At 38.5% G+C, this 17371-nt stretch overlaps 1 protein-coding gene across 7 annotated transcripts in view; it reads right to left on the bottom strand.

The window, feature by feature from the left end:
- The window catches only part of tmco4 (transmembrane and coiled-coil domains 4), a 93165-nt gene that overhangs the window by 14254 nt on the left and 61540 nt on the right, over positions 1–17371 (bottom strand). For all 7 annotated transcript variants that reach the window (XM_069918798.1, XM_069918800.1, XM_069918802.1 and 4 more), the window contains 2 exons: positions 13701–13818; positions 12458–12575 (listed from right to left, as the gene is read on the bottom strand). In XM_069918798.1, the coding sequence (XP_069774899.1) occupies positions 12458–12575; positions 13701–13818 (236 nt within the window). The remainder of the gene's footprint in view (positions 1–12457; positions 12576–13700; positions 13819–17371) is intronic.

Here is a 17371-nt window from a genome sequence, read left to right as displayed (position 1 = left end):
CCTCAGTGTCATAGTGTTTCCTTCCATCACCTCAGATGGAGACCCACATAAGATTCAGCGTTGTTATGGTAAAAATGTGGTGGTGTTGATGGAAACCTGTGATGCTAAGATGTGGTCAGGAAGCAGCTGAAACTGGGAAGGATGATCCAAAAGAAAGCTCATCGCAGAACAATGAATGTTACTTAGATTTTACTTAGTACCAGAATGTTTGGGCTTCGGTTAACCCCGAGGAATGTCTCATTCTAAATTGCACAGAAAATCATAGAGAAGGGTGTCGTGCTGTGAGGGATACAATAGGCTCTTTTCTCACACTCTATCTCTTATTCTTGTTGAAGTGTCAGATGCTGAGAGGCACACTCTCTGGTAAAATGAGCACCCTTCACTTGGTGTGCACTTGAACAGCATCATATGACTCAGCTTTGGTTGATGCTGGTATGCTGAGTGTATCACAGATCCTGGTGCATGCCTCTACCAGTGGGCTTTACATGAACACATCTGTTTGCTGCAAAATGCAGACCTATATATTTTTTTGAATATTATATTTTATTAGAAGATAAAGTTATAACCACAATTACAAAATTAAAAGTTAACAACTATCCAAAAATACTACATAGTTACATAGAAAAAAGACTACAGAAAACCCTACAAGAGATGGTAATCCCCCCCATCCCCTAAAATATCTAATCCCCCTAAAATATCTAATCCCCCTAAAAAAAGAAAGTAAGGAGAATAACTTAAATCATTCCATCATTTAAAATGTGCGGGTGAAGTTGCACCCATTGCCATTCTCAAATTTTCAATTTAAAGCAATCCAAATATGGGCTCCAAATCTTCCTAAATACATAATATTTGTCCTGTACATTATGATATTTTCTCCAATGGTATACAAGACCTCATTTCTGAATGCCATCTTTGTAGATTAAGTTCCATCTGATCTTTCCATGAAAGTGCAATACATTTCCTTGCTACTGCAACACTAATCGTAAAAAAGCTATTTGGAATTTATCTAATTTATTAACCAAAACCATTTCAGTAAATTCCTCAATTAGAAAAATCTTTGGATCTAAATTAAATTGTATTTTCAGGATGTCTTGCAAACAATTTCTCCATCTCATCCAAAAACCCTTCACCTTATCACAAAACCAGACTGAATGCAAAAAAAGTATCTTTCTGCTCATTACAACAAAAACACAAATCCGAATCCCTCAATTTATATCTTTTCAAATGTTCTGGGGTTAAGTACAATTGATTAATAAAATTATATGTTACCAACCTATACCTTACATTAAACAACTTTGTCATAGTGTCCCTATTTATCTTCCTCCATCTGCATCAAATTGAATTTATAAATCATTCTCCCATTTAAATCTTGATTTATGAAAATCAACCTTAAGCATTTTCCGCTGTAATAATTTATACATTTCTTCAGATCCAGCTGCAGTGATGTCCCTAAATCCTTGAGGATTGGGTCTATCTGAATTTTCATATTTTCCGGATTCTTGGGGCATTATTTTTAAAATTCAGTTTTAAGGAGGAAAAAAGAATAGACAAGCAGGTAAATTTTGATTGTGTTTTTTATGAGCAGATACAGCTTCATTTATCTAAATGAGTAGTTTTAAAGAAAAATAACATCAACAAGCATGGATACTTGTTGCCGCTGTGTCACTTTGCATGCACTCAAAATCCCGCTAAGTTTAAAAAGTTTGAGAGTTTTTGAAAGTCTGGATTCTCAGATGGTCTGGATTTCTAGCATCCGGATTTTTGGACTTTTATTGCATATGAATTGATAGCAGTATTTGATGGAGACGCATTTTGCCTGAAATTCAATTTCAGTTCTGACTGACACCCTAACTTTAGGATAATGCCAAATTATCAGCAATGGTTTCTCCATGTGACAAAATTTGCAGGGATAATTTCTGTTCATCAACTAATCCCCTCGCTGTTTAGTAGGAATGGTCAGTTCACTGAGCTCATTCAAGACTCACCCCATCACCCGCACACACTTTCACAGCTTGACTTCACCTTGGCACCCTGTGTGTGTTGCAAATACCAAATTTCAAATTAACAATTTACAACTTTTTAGATTAAAGAGTTGGAAACAGTCCATTAATTTCTCCAGTGCTAATTTCTTTCAGCTCCTCAACCATCCCAGGCCTGCTGTTCTCCATTATTTCCAGGAGATTTTCATTGTCTGCTTCCTTAGCAACATTACATGCTTTCTCCTTTGATCTAGTATTATCTTTAACTTCCCCTATCGGCTACAGCTGGAACACTTCCACTCTCGAGTTATTGTGCATTAAGAATACATATGTAATAGACATGTTTCAAATGATGTATTAATTCATTGAACATTAGCCATTATTTGTTTAATGACATACATTTTAAAGCAATTTTCCAGTCTATCTTAGCTTCACATCCTTCCTATAATGAGGTGACCAGAACTGAACTCCATATTCTGTCTGGTCTCACCTGAGATGTAATATCACCTCATGGGTCCTGAACTCAATCCTCCAATTAATGAAGTCCAGGATACAATAGGCCTTAACCATCCTATCAACCTGTCCAGCAACCTTGAGAGACCTATGGATTTTCACCCTAACATCTCTTCGTTTGTCCACACAGTTAAGTATTCTACCAATAACCATGTACTCGGTCTTCAAATTTGACCTTCCAAAATGCATAATTTCCCACTTAAACGACTGAACTCCATCTGCCATTTTTCTGATGCAGAAGATATTTACCAGGATATTGTCTGGATTGGAAAATATGTCTTATGAGGTAAGGTTAGTAGAACAGGGGCTTTTCTCTTTGGAGAAAGAAGGATGATTAAATAGAGGTCTATAAATAAGGTAGACAGCCAGCACCTTTTTCCAAGATTGGGAGTAATAAACACTAGAGGACTTCTTGAACAAAGGGAAGGGAGGAAAGTTCAGAGGCAATGTCGGGATAAAGTTTTTTTTACATATAGAGAAGTGGAATGCATTGCCAAGGGTGATGGTGGAGGCTGGAACCCATAGGGGCATTTAAGAGACAGGCACATGGATGGAAGGAAATTAGAGGGATAAGGAGGAGGGAGGGTTTAGTTTTTTGGGGATAGGTTTGTAAAGGTTGGCACAACATCATGGGCCAAAGGGTCTGTATTGTGCTGTAATGTTCCATGTTCTACAGCTATTTCACGCCTCAGCTGGATCCTCTTTTCAGATCAAACTAAATCACTTTCAAGCTTTATATAAAATTCACTCTTCACTTCAGGCCCTTTAACTAGCAGATTATTACTAAATTAAATGGATCCAGCCAGTGATTCCTCAACACTGATAGGAAACCATCTTCCACACCTCATAGCATGACTGGTACATTGGTTTTGCCCAGTTTTATACTAAACCTCCTGCAAATGCTCTTGATTTATTCTGCCCTACATTACCTCTATGGTTTGGGGGCCCCAAGGACAACTCTCAGCAATGTTTTCTGCCTTCAGCTTGCTGTTTGTTAGCTCTGCTCAAACTAATCCTACTTATTGTTTGTCCAAATTCTGACGTGGTTTTACTGATGCTTCTATTCCCTTGGTTTCCCCTTCTTTTTCTTCTCTTTTTCCCCAATACTTTCAAAGGTTGTGCTCTGAAGTATTTACATCCCAACATTGGTTCATTTTCAAACTAGTCTCTGCAATGGTTGTTAGGACAAACTCATTTCTTTTTAATTGTGCTACTAATTAACCAGTATAAATGTATGCATTAAGAGCTGGTCTTTTCCCCCACTCACACTCTGACTGGGGTACGCTCTTATGTTTATGTGCCCTATCTCTTCCTGTTAACTAAGTTTCATCACATCTAACTTTGCACTGTTTCCTTAGCCTTTCTCTTTATTTTCTAAGTTTCTCCTCTTCAAAACCCACTCACCAACTATTTCATTTAAAGCCTTGTCTACAGCCCTAGTTATTCAATTTGTTATGACATTGATCCCAATCTGATTTTAGTGAAACACTTCAAAAATGGAACAATTCCCTTTCCTAGTATCCCATGAATTGAACCCCATTTAGCTCAATCTTTTAGCCTAATGTATAACTCTAGGATCAAGGGCAGCATGGTTAGTGTAGTCGTTTGCACAATGCTGTTACAGCGCCAGTCACGCGGGTTTGAATCTGGTGCTGTCTAAAGGAGTTTGTATGTTCTCCCTGTGTCTGTGTGCTCTGGTTTCCTCCCACTGTTCAAAATGTACCAGGGTTGTATGTCAAATAGGTGTAATTGCTGGCTAAAGGGGTCTGTTATTGTGCTTGTATGTCAATCTGCATGTAGCTAAAGGAGCAAGCCAGGAATTGCTTTGTGGTTCTGTTTGGTTGGATTTTAACTCCCTCAGCATCTGTGTTGTTGGTCCCTTGTTGGAGTAGGACAACTGGGTCCTTCCACTACCACTCTAAGTTCCTCTCCAGCTCTGAAAGCTACTCCTCAACTCCAGCACTGGGCAGGCCAACTCCTGAATCATGCTTTTGTTTGCAGAGAACAGTTTGGATCTCCCTTACTGTACAATCCCCGAACACAAAGGAGCAGTTAGTGCAACGCTAGTAAAGCACCAGCGATCCTGGTTGAAATCTAGTGCTGTCTGGAAGGAGTTTGTAAGAACCCCAGTGTTTACGTAGGGTTCCTCTGGGTCCTCCAGTTTCCTTTCACCTTCCAAAGATGTACGGGTTTTATCGGTTCATTTGTGTATTTGGGCGGCACGCTCTCGTGGGCTGGAAGGGCCTGTTACAATGACCCATGCAGTGCTGTATGTTTAAATTTAAAAAAAATTAAATTACTACCTTATGTTCCTTCTGTCTACTGAGCCTCAGTGCTATGGTCAGTTTGTTCTTTCTCCTTCTGGGATATTTCTCTTCCAAGCAGCCTGTAAGAACCATGTACCTGCTGAACAAGTGTAAAAGCTGTAGCTTTTCCAGCATTATCTTCCCCATACCAACCTCATTCATAGTCTCTTATCTCACTACACTGAACTACTGTACTTGGTAATACTTTACCAAAGAGATGTGACTGGCTTTTGGAACAGAGCAATGATGCATTGCAGTGCTTGTATTGTAGACTCCATTCATCAAGCTACAAAGGCTTACTGCAGATGTGGTTACTTTACATCACAGTGGTTGCTGTCAGCTGCATGTACTGCCACACCCATTCTAATATGATTGTTGGCTGCTGAGCTTGTTCCACTGAGAAAGCCTCTGGCTGGGGAGTGGATTGCAGCCAAGAGAGGGATAGGAGGTGATGAGTAAGACAGGAGGACATGGGTCAGTCGTGACTGCGATCAGAGGTTGCTGGTCCCCAGCAACAGTTGCACTCACCATGCTGGCTGGTTTCAGCAATTGCTTACAGAGATTACTAACGGTTCTGTGGTTTGTTAAACTTCCAGGGGTCTTATTAGTAACACAAATTTTATTCAATGTTGAGAGGAAAATGTACCAAAGCAAGAATGTGGAGACTGGTGCATGCAGTAGAATAAGCAATAGGTTCAATGATAGAAAGTGGATGCACTGACAGTTTAAATTTGCCAACACTTTTATAATTTTGGGGATTGACTCAATAAACAGCAAAGATGCATCCCAATCTTTTCTATGTTCTTATACAATTAGTACGCCGTAGAAAAGCTCGGCAGATTGTCGATTTCAAAGATCTGAACTGTTTAGCAAATAATATTTTTCTCAAGTGTGGTTTTGATTTTCACTGTCAGTTGACTGTGAATTACCGCAGAGCCCACCTCACTGTCAAAAGACAAAGGAGGAAAAACCCAACACCCAACCCCAACCCACCAATTTTCCCTTGCAACCGTGTCTGCCTGTCCCGCATCGGACTTGTCAGCCACCAACGAGCCTGCAGCTGACGTGGACTTTACCCCTCCATAAATCTTCGTCCGCGAAGCCAAGCCAAAGAAGATAATACATGTGGGAGGGACTGTAATAGTAATTAACTCTTCAATGATGTCTTGAGCTGATGGAGTAAAATGCACTTCTTGGACTCAGTTTGAGACTTAAAAAGCCCAGTAATCTATCTAGTATGAACAGATGTATGGCATCGTTTCATTAAATTGTCTACTATTGCTGCTCTATGGATATAATCAGAGAAAGCAAAGTTAACCCTCTGTTTTTGTCCATTGAGAAGGTGGGGTGTGGGGAAGAGTCTGTGAATTATTAAGTATTTTTACACCCTTCATAAAAACCCATATTCTTTATGTGTCAGCAAGTGCTGGCAGGTTTCTTGTCAATATAAACCTTACCCATGTCCATGCATCCATAATTTCTAGCATGGGTCATTGTACAGGAACTCAGGAATATGGATCATGATTAATTTCCATCCTTGCCAACAAAATGATGTTAATAACATTTTTGCTGCTGTGACTGAGAACAGTTAATTCAGCTGAAACTATTATTTCTACAATTTGGCTCGTCTACATTTAACATTGCATTTGTCCCTCATAGAACATATGTGGACATACATGATGCTATTTTCTATTGCTACCAATTGTATCCATCTTCAGAATTAGTTTAATCTTTGCATTTTTCAATTTCTTTGAGGTAATTTTAAAAAATAAATAAATTTAGAGTTTCTTCTGGCCAATGAGCCTGAGCCGCCCAAATACACCCATTGACCTACATAACCAACATTTTGGGCTTCAGCCCTTCATCAAAATATGAGCAAATACCTTGATGAAGGGCTCAAGCCCGAAACAATGGTTATGTATCAACGTTTTAAGTCAGGTCCCCTTTTCGAGTGGGTTTGGAACAGCCAGGTTTCAAGGTGGAGAAAGATCAAATCTCATCCAATGTTGCTATAATGATGAAGTTCAAGAAATTCACTGATGCTAGATAAAATAGGGGAGAAGGTACTGGAACACATACTTTATAAGTGGGATGAAAAACTGGTGCAACATAGAAGTTCACCAGTACTGCACCATCTGCTCAACATTTGGAAGAAGATTCACGTAGAAAGGAACAAAACAAATGATCAACTACCAAAATTATTATTGACGCAAAATCAACTAATCTCCTTCACAATAGATTACCTTTCCTTTAGAGAATGGGAGAGAAAAGGGATCAAAAGAATAGAAAATTGTTTTTTGGGAAATAATTTATTATCTTTTGAACAAATTAAGTACAAATATGGTATAATTCACGGTACAATGTTTGCATACCACCTACTGAAAACCTACTTAAAGGACAAATTGGGAAGCAGATTGAGATTACCAGAAGGAAGCAGCTTTGAATATGTGATTACAGAAACAACGATAATAAAAAGATTTATAACAAACATGAACATCAAGCTGCAAGAGAAGGAAAATGATGAAATAAGCTATAAACCCAAACAAAAGTGGGAAAAAGATTTAAACATAAAGATAAAAAATGAAATATGGGAAAAGTTCTGTTCTTGAACTATGAAAATAAATACGAGGTTATGCATGATACAATATAATTGGTTACACAGGCTATATATCATGCTCCAAAAGTTAAATAAATGGGACCCAACAGTATCAGATAGATGTTTTTGCTGAAAGAAGGAAACGGGAACAACAGTACATGCAATTTGGGCATGTGAGAAAGTGGAAAAGTTTTGGGAAGATCTAAATCAGGTATTAAATAAAGTCACAAAAAGCAACATACCAAAAAAATCCAGAGATCTTTCTTCTAAGTAATATAAGAAATAAAGAATTAGGCCTCAAACTGGATGAAGTGCAAAAAAGATTTATGATGATAGCCTTAGCAGTAGCAAAAAAATGTATAATGTCAACTTGGAAATCAGAAGAGAGCCTGAGAATACAGCAATGGTACATGGAAATGAATAAATGTATTCCATTGGAAAAAAATAACATATAATTAAAAAAATAAAGTCACATTATTTGAACAGATTTGGGAACCGTACATGGAACACAACAGAGAGGGCGTATCGCGGACCTCTACCCCCTAAAATGACAGAATGAGAAGACGACGAAATGAACTGACCCAGTGTGTAAAAGTAGATGACACAATTTTCTTGTTGTTTATTTTCATTGTGTGATGACATTGTTTAATGGTTTTACTGAATTGTATATGTTGAAAGTTTAATGGTTTTGGAGGGGGGCGGGAAGGTAGGGGAGAAAATGCCACTGTGTATATTCAAGAGGGAAATGTTTGTGTGTATTTTGATTGATATGGTTCATAGTGTGAAAAATAAAAATAAAAAAGTTCACTATTAATTCAGGTAAAGGATTTCAGATGTTGTGGGGAGTCATTTTCCACAATAATTTTTCGGCATCATTTGACTGTCTGACCTATATATTTTTAAAAATTCCTTGATCCTTTTTTTCTCCCTTTGCTTTTATTTCAATGTGAAGTATATATCACATCATACAATGGTGGTCGGGGGGAGAGATTTTTTATTTTTCTCTTTCCTCTTTTTTTCTCTCTTTCTTTTGTTTGATTATACTTCTCAGACGATGATTTATGAATGTGTTTTTCAGTTTATATACTTGTTTTGATGTTGAATAGCCATGTATAACACTTCATAATGGATTTTCATTGTATTTTTTTAAACTTTGTATTGTTTAAAACGAATAAAAATAATTCAAAAAGAACAAAAATGTGACTAAAGTTGTTCAGCAAATTATTTTTCTCTCACTGTTAGAAAAAATATTTCCTTCAAATGCCAATAACATTTTATGAGTTCCAGCGTGATAGTTGTTGACCTTTGGGTCAGGTCGAGTACTAAATTTCAGCTTGCAGGAGAATGAGAGTAGATAGTTAGGCTTCTCTTAGCAATGAGAATGGTTAATCATTTATATCCTCTCATATCTAGCATCTCTGAAGGAATAATAATTTGAAGAATTTCTAATACTTCCTTTGCTCGTTTTGATAAATGACCTGTGATATATTCACTTTGCAGGTGTAAATTTTAACTTGTGACTCAATCTTCTCTGAATCACTGGTTTGAAATTATATTCCAGCTAGCTGGACTGTGGCAGCAAATACAGAATGTTAGTTATTTAATACAGAAGGATTGAAAGGTTTGACAGAGAAAAAAAAAGACCTTAGATGCATCAGGCATTCATTGTTGCTAAGTCTTTCATTATCTAGCATGGGATCAGAATGGATCTCTGTTCCCATGTGTCCAGCTCACACTCTCCCTAACTCCACATCACGAAGATGACTTTCTCTCTCAATCATGGATTGGAGGACAGGAGAGAAAAGCTGAGAACTGATCGTTGGGGGGCGGGGGGGGGCGGTGGAGGCATAGCTCTGTGAATGCGGAGGTGTTTCCCTGCAACAGGGAAATAAAGAGACAAGGGGAGGGGAGACAGAGGAATAGGGAATGAGAGGGATTGGTGGGAGTGCTTAACGGAAACCGGAGAGGTTGATGTTAATGCCATCTGATTGGAGGGTGCCCTGCCAGAATGTGAGATGTTGTTCCTCTAATTTGCAGGTGGTCTATCAGGGATAGACATATTTTGGTTTCTGTTAGCACCCACCCCACACCACCAAACTCCCCTCCCTTTGGTTTCCTATCCCTCTGTCTCTCCTTCAACTCTTCATTCACAGAGCTATTCCCCCTCCCCCTGATCAATTCTCAGCCTTTCTCCTCTTCATGTCCTCTGAGCTGTTTGTTGGCCTGTCCCTTTTTCCCTCTTCTCCTCACCTACCTGCTTTATGCTCATACCTTGACGAAGGGCTTAGGGCAGAAACATTGGTTATATATCTTTGCCTCCTATGGACGCTAAGGGACCTGTCAGGTTTCTCCAGCACTTTTGTGTATTTACTACATTTCACAGCATCTGCAGACTTTCTGGTTTTGAATCTGATTATGGATTTTTTTTCTTACACGGCACTAAAAACACCTGGTAGCTGCAAATTAGCTTTAGATTCATAGATACTACATCCAATTTTCCTTGCCACAATTGTGTAATGAAATGGGATGGACATTTACTGCTGCAATACAAATTCTAATAAAAGAACTAGCATTTACATTGTGCCTTTCAAGGATTTCCAATGATGTATAGTTAAATTGGAAGCTTTTATAAAGTGCCTTTTATGTCCTCAAGACATGCCAAAGTGCTTTACAGTTAATGCAGCATTTTCTGAGGCATGAGGTAAATGATCAGATAATCTGCTTTCAGCGACATTGGTAAAATGATACATGTTGGGAAACTATATTATTCCTGCAAATGTTGCCCTGGGACTTATTACAGCTTAATGTCACATCTGAAAGACTCAAAAAGTTTATACTTCTACTTTCCAAAACAGGATCTAAATCAAACGGGAACACTGTAAACCCCAGTGTACAAAGACGCAGAGGTAGGAAAGGAAATATAGGGTATACAAGTAGTGTCTGGAAAGCTCAAATGATAACAAACAACAATATATTCTGGAGTTAAACAGGAAAGTCTGGAGACGCTGCGATTGAGTGCAATTCACATCAGTGCTGGAGAAACTCAGCAGGTCACGCAGCTTAGGAAGCAAAGGGATATAACCAACGTTTTATGTCTGAGCCCTTCAACCAGGTATTTTCCTGAGTTGACTGACATGAAGCATCAACTTTCTTCCTGTCTGACCTGTTGAATATTTCCACCACTTCTGCTTTTTATCCCCCAGATTTTCAGCAACTGCAGTTTTTTTTTGCCTTTGGAATGCAGGTTCTGTTTTCCTGGTGTGATCAGCAGGCATCTGCATTGTGAACTGTGATTGGATTTGCTGTTTATTCCAATGTTCTTAGATGTTTCATCTGTTTATAACAGAAATCTGGCAAGCCGACACAGTAATGAAAATCCAAACAACCTTGGGAATGTGGAACGTGAACATACAAATGGCATGAAGAGAATACTATATGTAGGTAGTTATCAATGGAAAAACAATCTGAAATTTGTCTATCACAAGTATTAATTACATAAAGAATTATAGAGATACACAAAGATTGTGGATGCTGGAATCTTGAACAAACAAAGAATTGTTGGAGGAACTCAGCAGTCAGACAGCATTCTTGCTGTCAGTTGATTGTCAGAAATGGTCAGTCAGTGTTTTGAGACTGGACCCCTAATCGAGAGTAAAGACTAATGAAGTGTTCATTGCTGTTATCCATTGAGTATAAACAACGCATTTCTGGTTGCTAATATCACTTTTCAGAGTCTCACGAGAATTTTTTTCTCATGTTATTGACTGTAAAATTGATATAAAAACAAACTGGAAACTAATCTCTCGAGAATTCCATATAAAATAAAAGGAGACCATTCAGCCCCAAGTCTATGCTGGGCACAGAAGAATCCTATTCCCCTGATTTATTTTCAAATGATCTTCCTCAAATTCCCATCACTCATCTATACTATGGGCTAATTACAACTCATCAACCTGCAATACTTTTGCACGTGAGAGGAAAGGGCACGCAGGTCAGGGTTGAACCCAGGGATAACAGTTCTGATAACTTACCACTCTGCCTGCCATCCCGGAGAGCACTTCAGAATAGTACAAAGTAATAACATTTAACTTTTCCAACACAATTTATGACATAACATCAAATGATGCCAAAGTATGAAAGAGAATCTTTATGGGCCTGGCATGGTTATTGAATAGTTAATTGATCTCAACATATGGAAACTCCTGATGACATATGGAAAAGAAACCAAGAGGTGAACAATCCAGGTGTGAAGAAGGGAAACCACAGAACGAAACGTTTTTTCTGTTTGCAAATAATCAGGGTTCAGAGTCAGAAAAATTATAATCAGCCTTGTCAATATTTTAATACACAAAATTGCTGGAGAAACTCAGCAAGTCATGCAACATTCTTTATACAGTGAAACTCTTCTTATCTGGAATTCAAGCATGCGGCAAAATAAAATAGTGGAAAATAAACAGGTAAAAAAAAAACAGGTTTAAAATTGGCGCGCCTCGCCATTAGTTCAACAATCAAGCAGCATGCAATCTCAAGCAACCGGAAAATTCACTTATCCTGCACCTACCAATCCCCATAGGTGCCACATACCAGGGGTTTTACTGTCTAGCAAAGATACACATCCAACTTTTGGGGGCTTGAGCCCTTTGTCAAGGGTTTACACTTTACACTTCTGCGCAGGAATTCTTATACATCATCCTAGAAGCAGCCTCAAGTTGCGATTCTATGTCACGATTCCACTGTGAGCACTAACTTTGGTTCGAGACTATTCCAATTGTGATCAATGTAACAATGCACAACGTAAACTGCAATTCAGCTGACAGAAACGGAAATTGGAAACATTCACATTTATGCACCTTACACTTCGAAGGCTGGGTCAAAAGATCATGTTTTGGATAAATTATCTAATGTGGTGTCTGACCTGCAGGCAAGTAGAAGACTCAACATCCACAACAGCAAATGAAACTTAAATCTTTGCATCACAGTGGGATATCTTAAAATTCATTTGATATGTCTACAGTGACTATGCATGCCAAAAGGGACAGCCATCCTATGAGGGAGGTACTCACAATTGATGAAAGATCCACGTTAATCATTTTTTTATCGTCCATAACAATTGGCTGCAGACCTGCTACATTCAGCTGGACTGAAGAACTACGATAAACAAAATTCAGCAGCCAATCTCCCCTGTTGGAGCAAAAATATTTTTTTTTTTTTAAACAAAGTTTGGAGATCAACATAATAAATTTTGTCTGAATATGGATATGGTTTGAGCTTTTTAAATTTAGTGAAAATATGAGGACATCCTATTGAAATAAATTTACAACTGAACCTAACCTGGATAATTTCTAACTTCAGACTGACCTATAACCAAGGAAACCAGGCACATAGCAGGTAGTTATTTTATCAAATGAGTAGACAAAACATGGCCGTTCTGGTTCATTTGCAATCTAAAGCCGATTCCTTTTCTCTGTCTGTTGTCTTTTGTTGTCTACTGCTTAAAATGTTGATTTATGTTTCATATAAAAGTGCACATCCTCTTCCTCAGCTTCTTTGGAAAAATATTCCATTCTCCAAGAACTCTCTGCATAAAGAACCTTTCTCATGAAGATTCACTATAGTTCATTTGGGCACATCTTTGCCTTCAAGTCAGACATCTGGTTCCAAGCCTCATTCCAGAGACTTGAACTCAAAAAAAAAGAGCTGACAATCCAGGATGGTGGAGCTTTCAGATGAGACTCTAAACATAAGGCTCTGTCTGCCTTCCCAAGTAGACACAGAAAATCTCAAGGCAGGATTTCAAAGAAAAGCAGAGTTCTAATTCTTACCTCACAAAAATACATATAAATGCTGCCTAATATTTGTTTTTAACCAAGATCACTAAATTTGATCACCACCATATTTCCAAAGTGTTTTTTAGACTCTTTTTTAATAATATACTTTGCTGTAATGGAATTTCAAAGGAGTTAAGGGTTATGGGGATAAGGCTGGAAAGGGGTACTGATGGTAGTGATCAGCCATGATCTGTAAAATGGCGGTGCTGGCTCGACAGGCCGAAGGGCCTAATCCAGCTCCTATTGTCTATTGTCTAATTAAGGGGACACAATTTCTTCACCACTGATTAAATTTTATTTCTGAATTCAACTAGCAAGAAAAGTTCTTCGCTTTCCATAGTTAATTTTCCTATTACGCACAAATTAGATCTCATGTTATTGGTTTCTATCTCAATCCATTATTCTTGTTAACTAATTTCATGTTTAAAAAAAACACAGCTTTGAATTTTGAGAGATATAGCCAGAATAAAATCCTTACCTGCAGTAGCCATTAATTAAGCGGCCTGCAACCACTTTGGTGAGAGGCTTCCAATGTTTGGCCCCGCCTTCCACTGGTGCTCCCAACAACACAACATCTTCAATAATTCCTTCACAATCTGTAAAACCAAATTGAGGGTGTGAAGAAACCTCATGCATAAATTAATAACAATTTGGATTGACCAAGGTGTTATGAATGTAATTTAAGGCATTTGTTTATTTCTTGAATAAATGTGATGATCCTATAACCCAAACTACACAGCATTAATGCATGGTTAACTAGTGCAAATGCTATTTCTGTACAAAGCCCAATAAATAGCAATAAAATCAACAACCAGCCAATCGCTTCTTGTTTCATTAGGAATTAGTCAATTTACAGAAGTGCCCTGTACTCTTTTTCTAATAGTTATCTCTTGATCTTCCACAGAAACATAATGCTAATGAGCAAAACGACATCCTCTTGTGCTGCAATGATTCAGTGATACTGGGAATTGGAATAGCTATATTGTTTTAAGGCACATACATCTAACAGAAAAAAGTGAGGGGGGCATTAGATCATTCTTTATTTGACTGCTCATTTTAGAAGCACTAAGATCATTTTTTTTCAGGTGCCTTGCCGATTGGCGTGGGCGACCACGTCTCTCCATCCCTCTGACCCTCCGAATTGTCATCGTTGCCGCCCCCTGTTTCCAACCATGATGTTAATCCATCTCTCATTTTCGTTCTGCCTGCCTCGGCTTCTTTTACCTTCCAGCTTTCCAGTTGCAACTAAATGCTCTGACGTATCTCTTCGCATGCTGTGTCCAAAGAATTTTGATCGCTGCTTTCTGATTCTTTTAAGTAATGTACGTTTTGTTTTCATTCTTTGTAGAACTTTGCCGTTTGTTATCCTGTCTGCATAACATTCTTCTGAGAAACCTAATCTCTGCTGCATTGATTATTTTTTCCATTCCGTTTGCGATGGTTCACGACTCGCAGCCGTACATCAATAAAGGACTATGAAATGAGCTGTCAGCCGAAAGAATGGCAAAATTCCAGAATTCAATAAAAGGAGAATCAAAGAAAGGTAAAGAATAACTGAGGCAGGGATACAAGACAGGATGTAAATAATTCTACAAATATTTAAAAATTAAAAGATTAGCAAGAATTCATGTGCCCTCCTAACAGCAAGATAGGAGAAGTTATACTGTGGTAGAGGAAATGGTAGCAAAGTTCAACAAGTATTCTGTCTCTGTTTGAAAACACTTTACACCTCCCAGAAAAGCAAAGAACAGGTCTAGAATAAACAAGGAGCCAAATGAAATATCCCTGAGTAAAGCAAAAAGCACTGGAGAAATTAACAGGATTGAATGCTGATTAATCCAAGGATTTGAGGACTTGCATCTCAAGAAATTGAAAAAGTTAACTGTGAAGATAGTTAAATACACAAAATTGCTGGAGAAACTTCTTCAGTGTCCATAGGACAAAAATATACAACCAACATTTCGGGCCTGAGTTCTTCGTCAAGGTATGATGAAGATGGTTGGTTGTTGTCTTCCAAAAATGCACAAATTCTAAAATGGATCCTATAGATTGGAAGAGAGCAAATGTAACCTTATTATTCAAGAAAGGAAGTAGGTGAAAAGAGGGCACTACAGTTAGCTTGACATCAGCAGTGCAGAAAAATGTTAGCATCAATTCTGAGGGAAATGTGTGAAAGCACAAGAAAATTGGGTGGAGTTATCGTAATAATTCATGTTCAAGGACATGCTGGTTTGACAACAAACTTGACTTGACTATTGTTCAACCCCTGAAGCAGGCAATGGAATGATAACTTAACATTTCAGAACTGATACAGGACCAGGACCTCCAACCATTCGGGAATGCCTTGTTATTGCAGTATAGAATCAGCTTGCATCACAAGGTCAGGTCCTGGAGTGGGACAGGAACCTACAATACCTAACCAAGTAACTACATAACTGAGTCTAGCATACATGCAAAAATATCCACTTCTGTTTAATATAATTGAAAGTTTAAAAGGACTTAAGGCAAGTACGGTATTTAGACAGGAATAGTTTAGAAAGATGGACTTGGATAAGCAACTTGGTTGATTGAAGGACCAGTTTCTGTGCTGAAAAAACTCTATGCATGTACACAAACATCAGGTGAGAAAAAGATCACACCAGTTGTGATAATTCCAGACTCATAAGTAACAGTGCATCGGAGGCTAACTGATATAACCACCCTGAATATACCAGAAAGGCAGATAAGCGCTTGCTAGATCTGTAAAGCTCAACATCAGAGTGCCTGCATAGCTCATGAGCTCCCTGTTGTAACTTCTGTTTTGTGATTGCCTGCAACCATCCAGTAATGATACTTGGTTTCTCATGTCACAACACAGCAAAATGACTTCTGCTCCAACAAACTACTGATGGTGTTGATAATGTTGATCAAGTTCCACAACTGAGTACTCAGCAAATGTTTAAGACAAAGTTACTTTAAAAACACCTTCAGAATATTCTCTCCCATCAGCTCCATTTGACCTTGATTTCAATGTCTATTACACTTTGTACACTCACACTGACCTGTGCTTATAGACTTCCAACAGATTAATTTACAATATCAGAGAATGAATATTATTAACAATACTTTTGGAATACTTTCATTGATATGAAGAGTTCTGGTCCAATCTGAAAAGTTATGCGTGACTGAAAAGGTTGCAAAAGCCTCAGCAGTGTAGATCTTCAAGGTACGTTGCATGGATAGCTTTAATGTTGACTTGGGGTACCCTCAATTTCTGCCAGAAGCACATTGAGTACTGACAATCGTGTAGTCATACAGAGATGCAACAGGGAAACAGGCTCATGGGCCCACCAAAGCCGCATTGGCCACCAAGGATACATTTTCCTTACCTATGTTGTACTCCCCACATTGCCACCAACTTTTCCCGATGTTCTACCACACATCTACATCCAAGGAATGATCTAAATTGGCCAATTAACATGGAAGAAACTGGAGCACTGGGAGGAAGCCCACATGGTCACACAGAGAATGTGCAAACTCCACATGGACAGCACCAAAAGTCAGGATTGGGCCCCAAGTCACTGAAGCTGTGGTACAGTTCCATTCAACACATGAAGGAACTAGAAGGTAACGTGTGAAGGCAGCAGGCCCTTCCGCCTGCAAGCCTCTGTCACCCAAATACACCAAATAACCAACAACCCCCGTACATTTTGAAGGGTGGAAGGAAACCAGAACTTCCGGAGGAAACCTTCAGACACAGGGAGAACGTACAAACTCTTTACAGACAGCGCTGGATTCGAACCTGGGTCAATGGCCCTGCAATAGCACTGCACTAACAGCACTTTTTTTGTCTGCTCTCATGAAAATTTAAAGCTTCAGATTTCTCCTGGAATAGTTTAAAGCAGGTGATTTAAATAAAAGATGTTTTTGTTTTTAATTGTGTTGAGAAGTGCACATTATCTTCATCCTTTGGCCTGCCTCCAATTCAATTTCTTTGTGCATGAATGTGGAAGTATATGCACAAGTGAGGGACAAACTGATCAGGTTAGGAACATAGGAACATAGGAAGTAGGAACAGGAGTAGGCCAAAAATGGCCCATCGAGCCTGCTCCACCATTCAATACGATCATGGCTGATCTAATTTATGACCTAACTCCACCTACCTGCCTT

This window comes from Narcine bancroftii, chromosome 2 (assembly GCF_036971445.1).
Source record: "Narcine bancroftii isolate sNarBan1 chromosome 2, sNarBan1.hap1, whole genome shotgun sequence".
NCBI lineage: Eukaryota > Metazoa > Chordata > Chondrichthyes > Torpediniformes > Narcinidae > Narcine > Narcine bancroftii.
The sequence above is the reverse complement of the archived record's forward strand: the minus strand, read 5'-3'. Positions and strand labels throughout refer to the sequence as shown.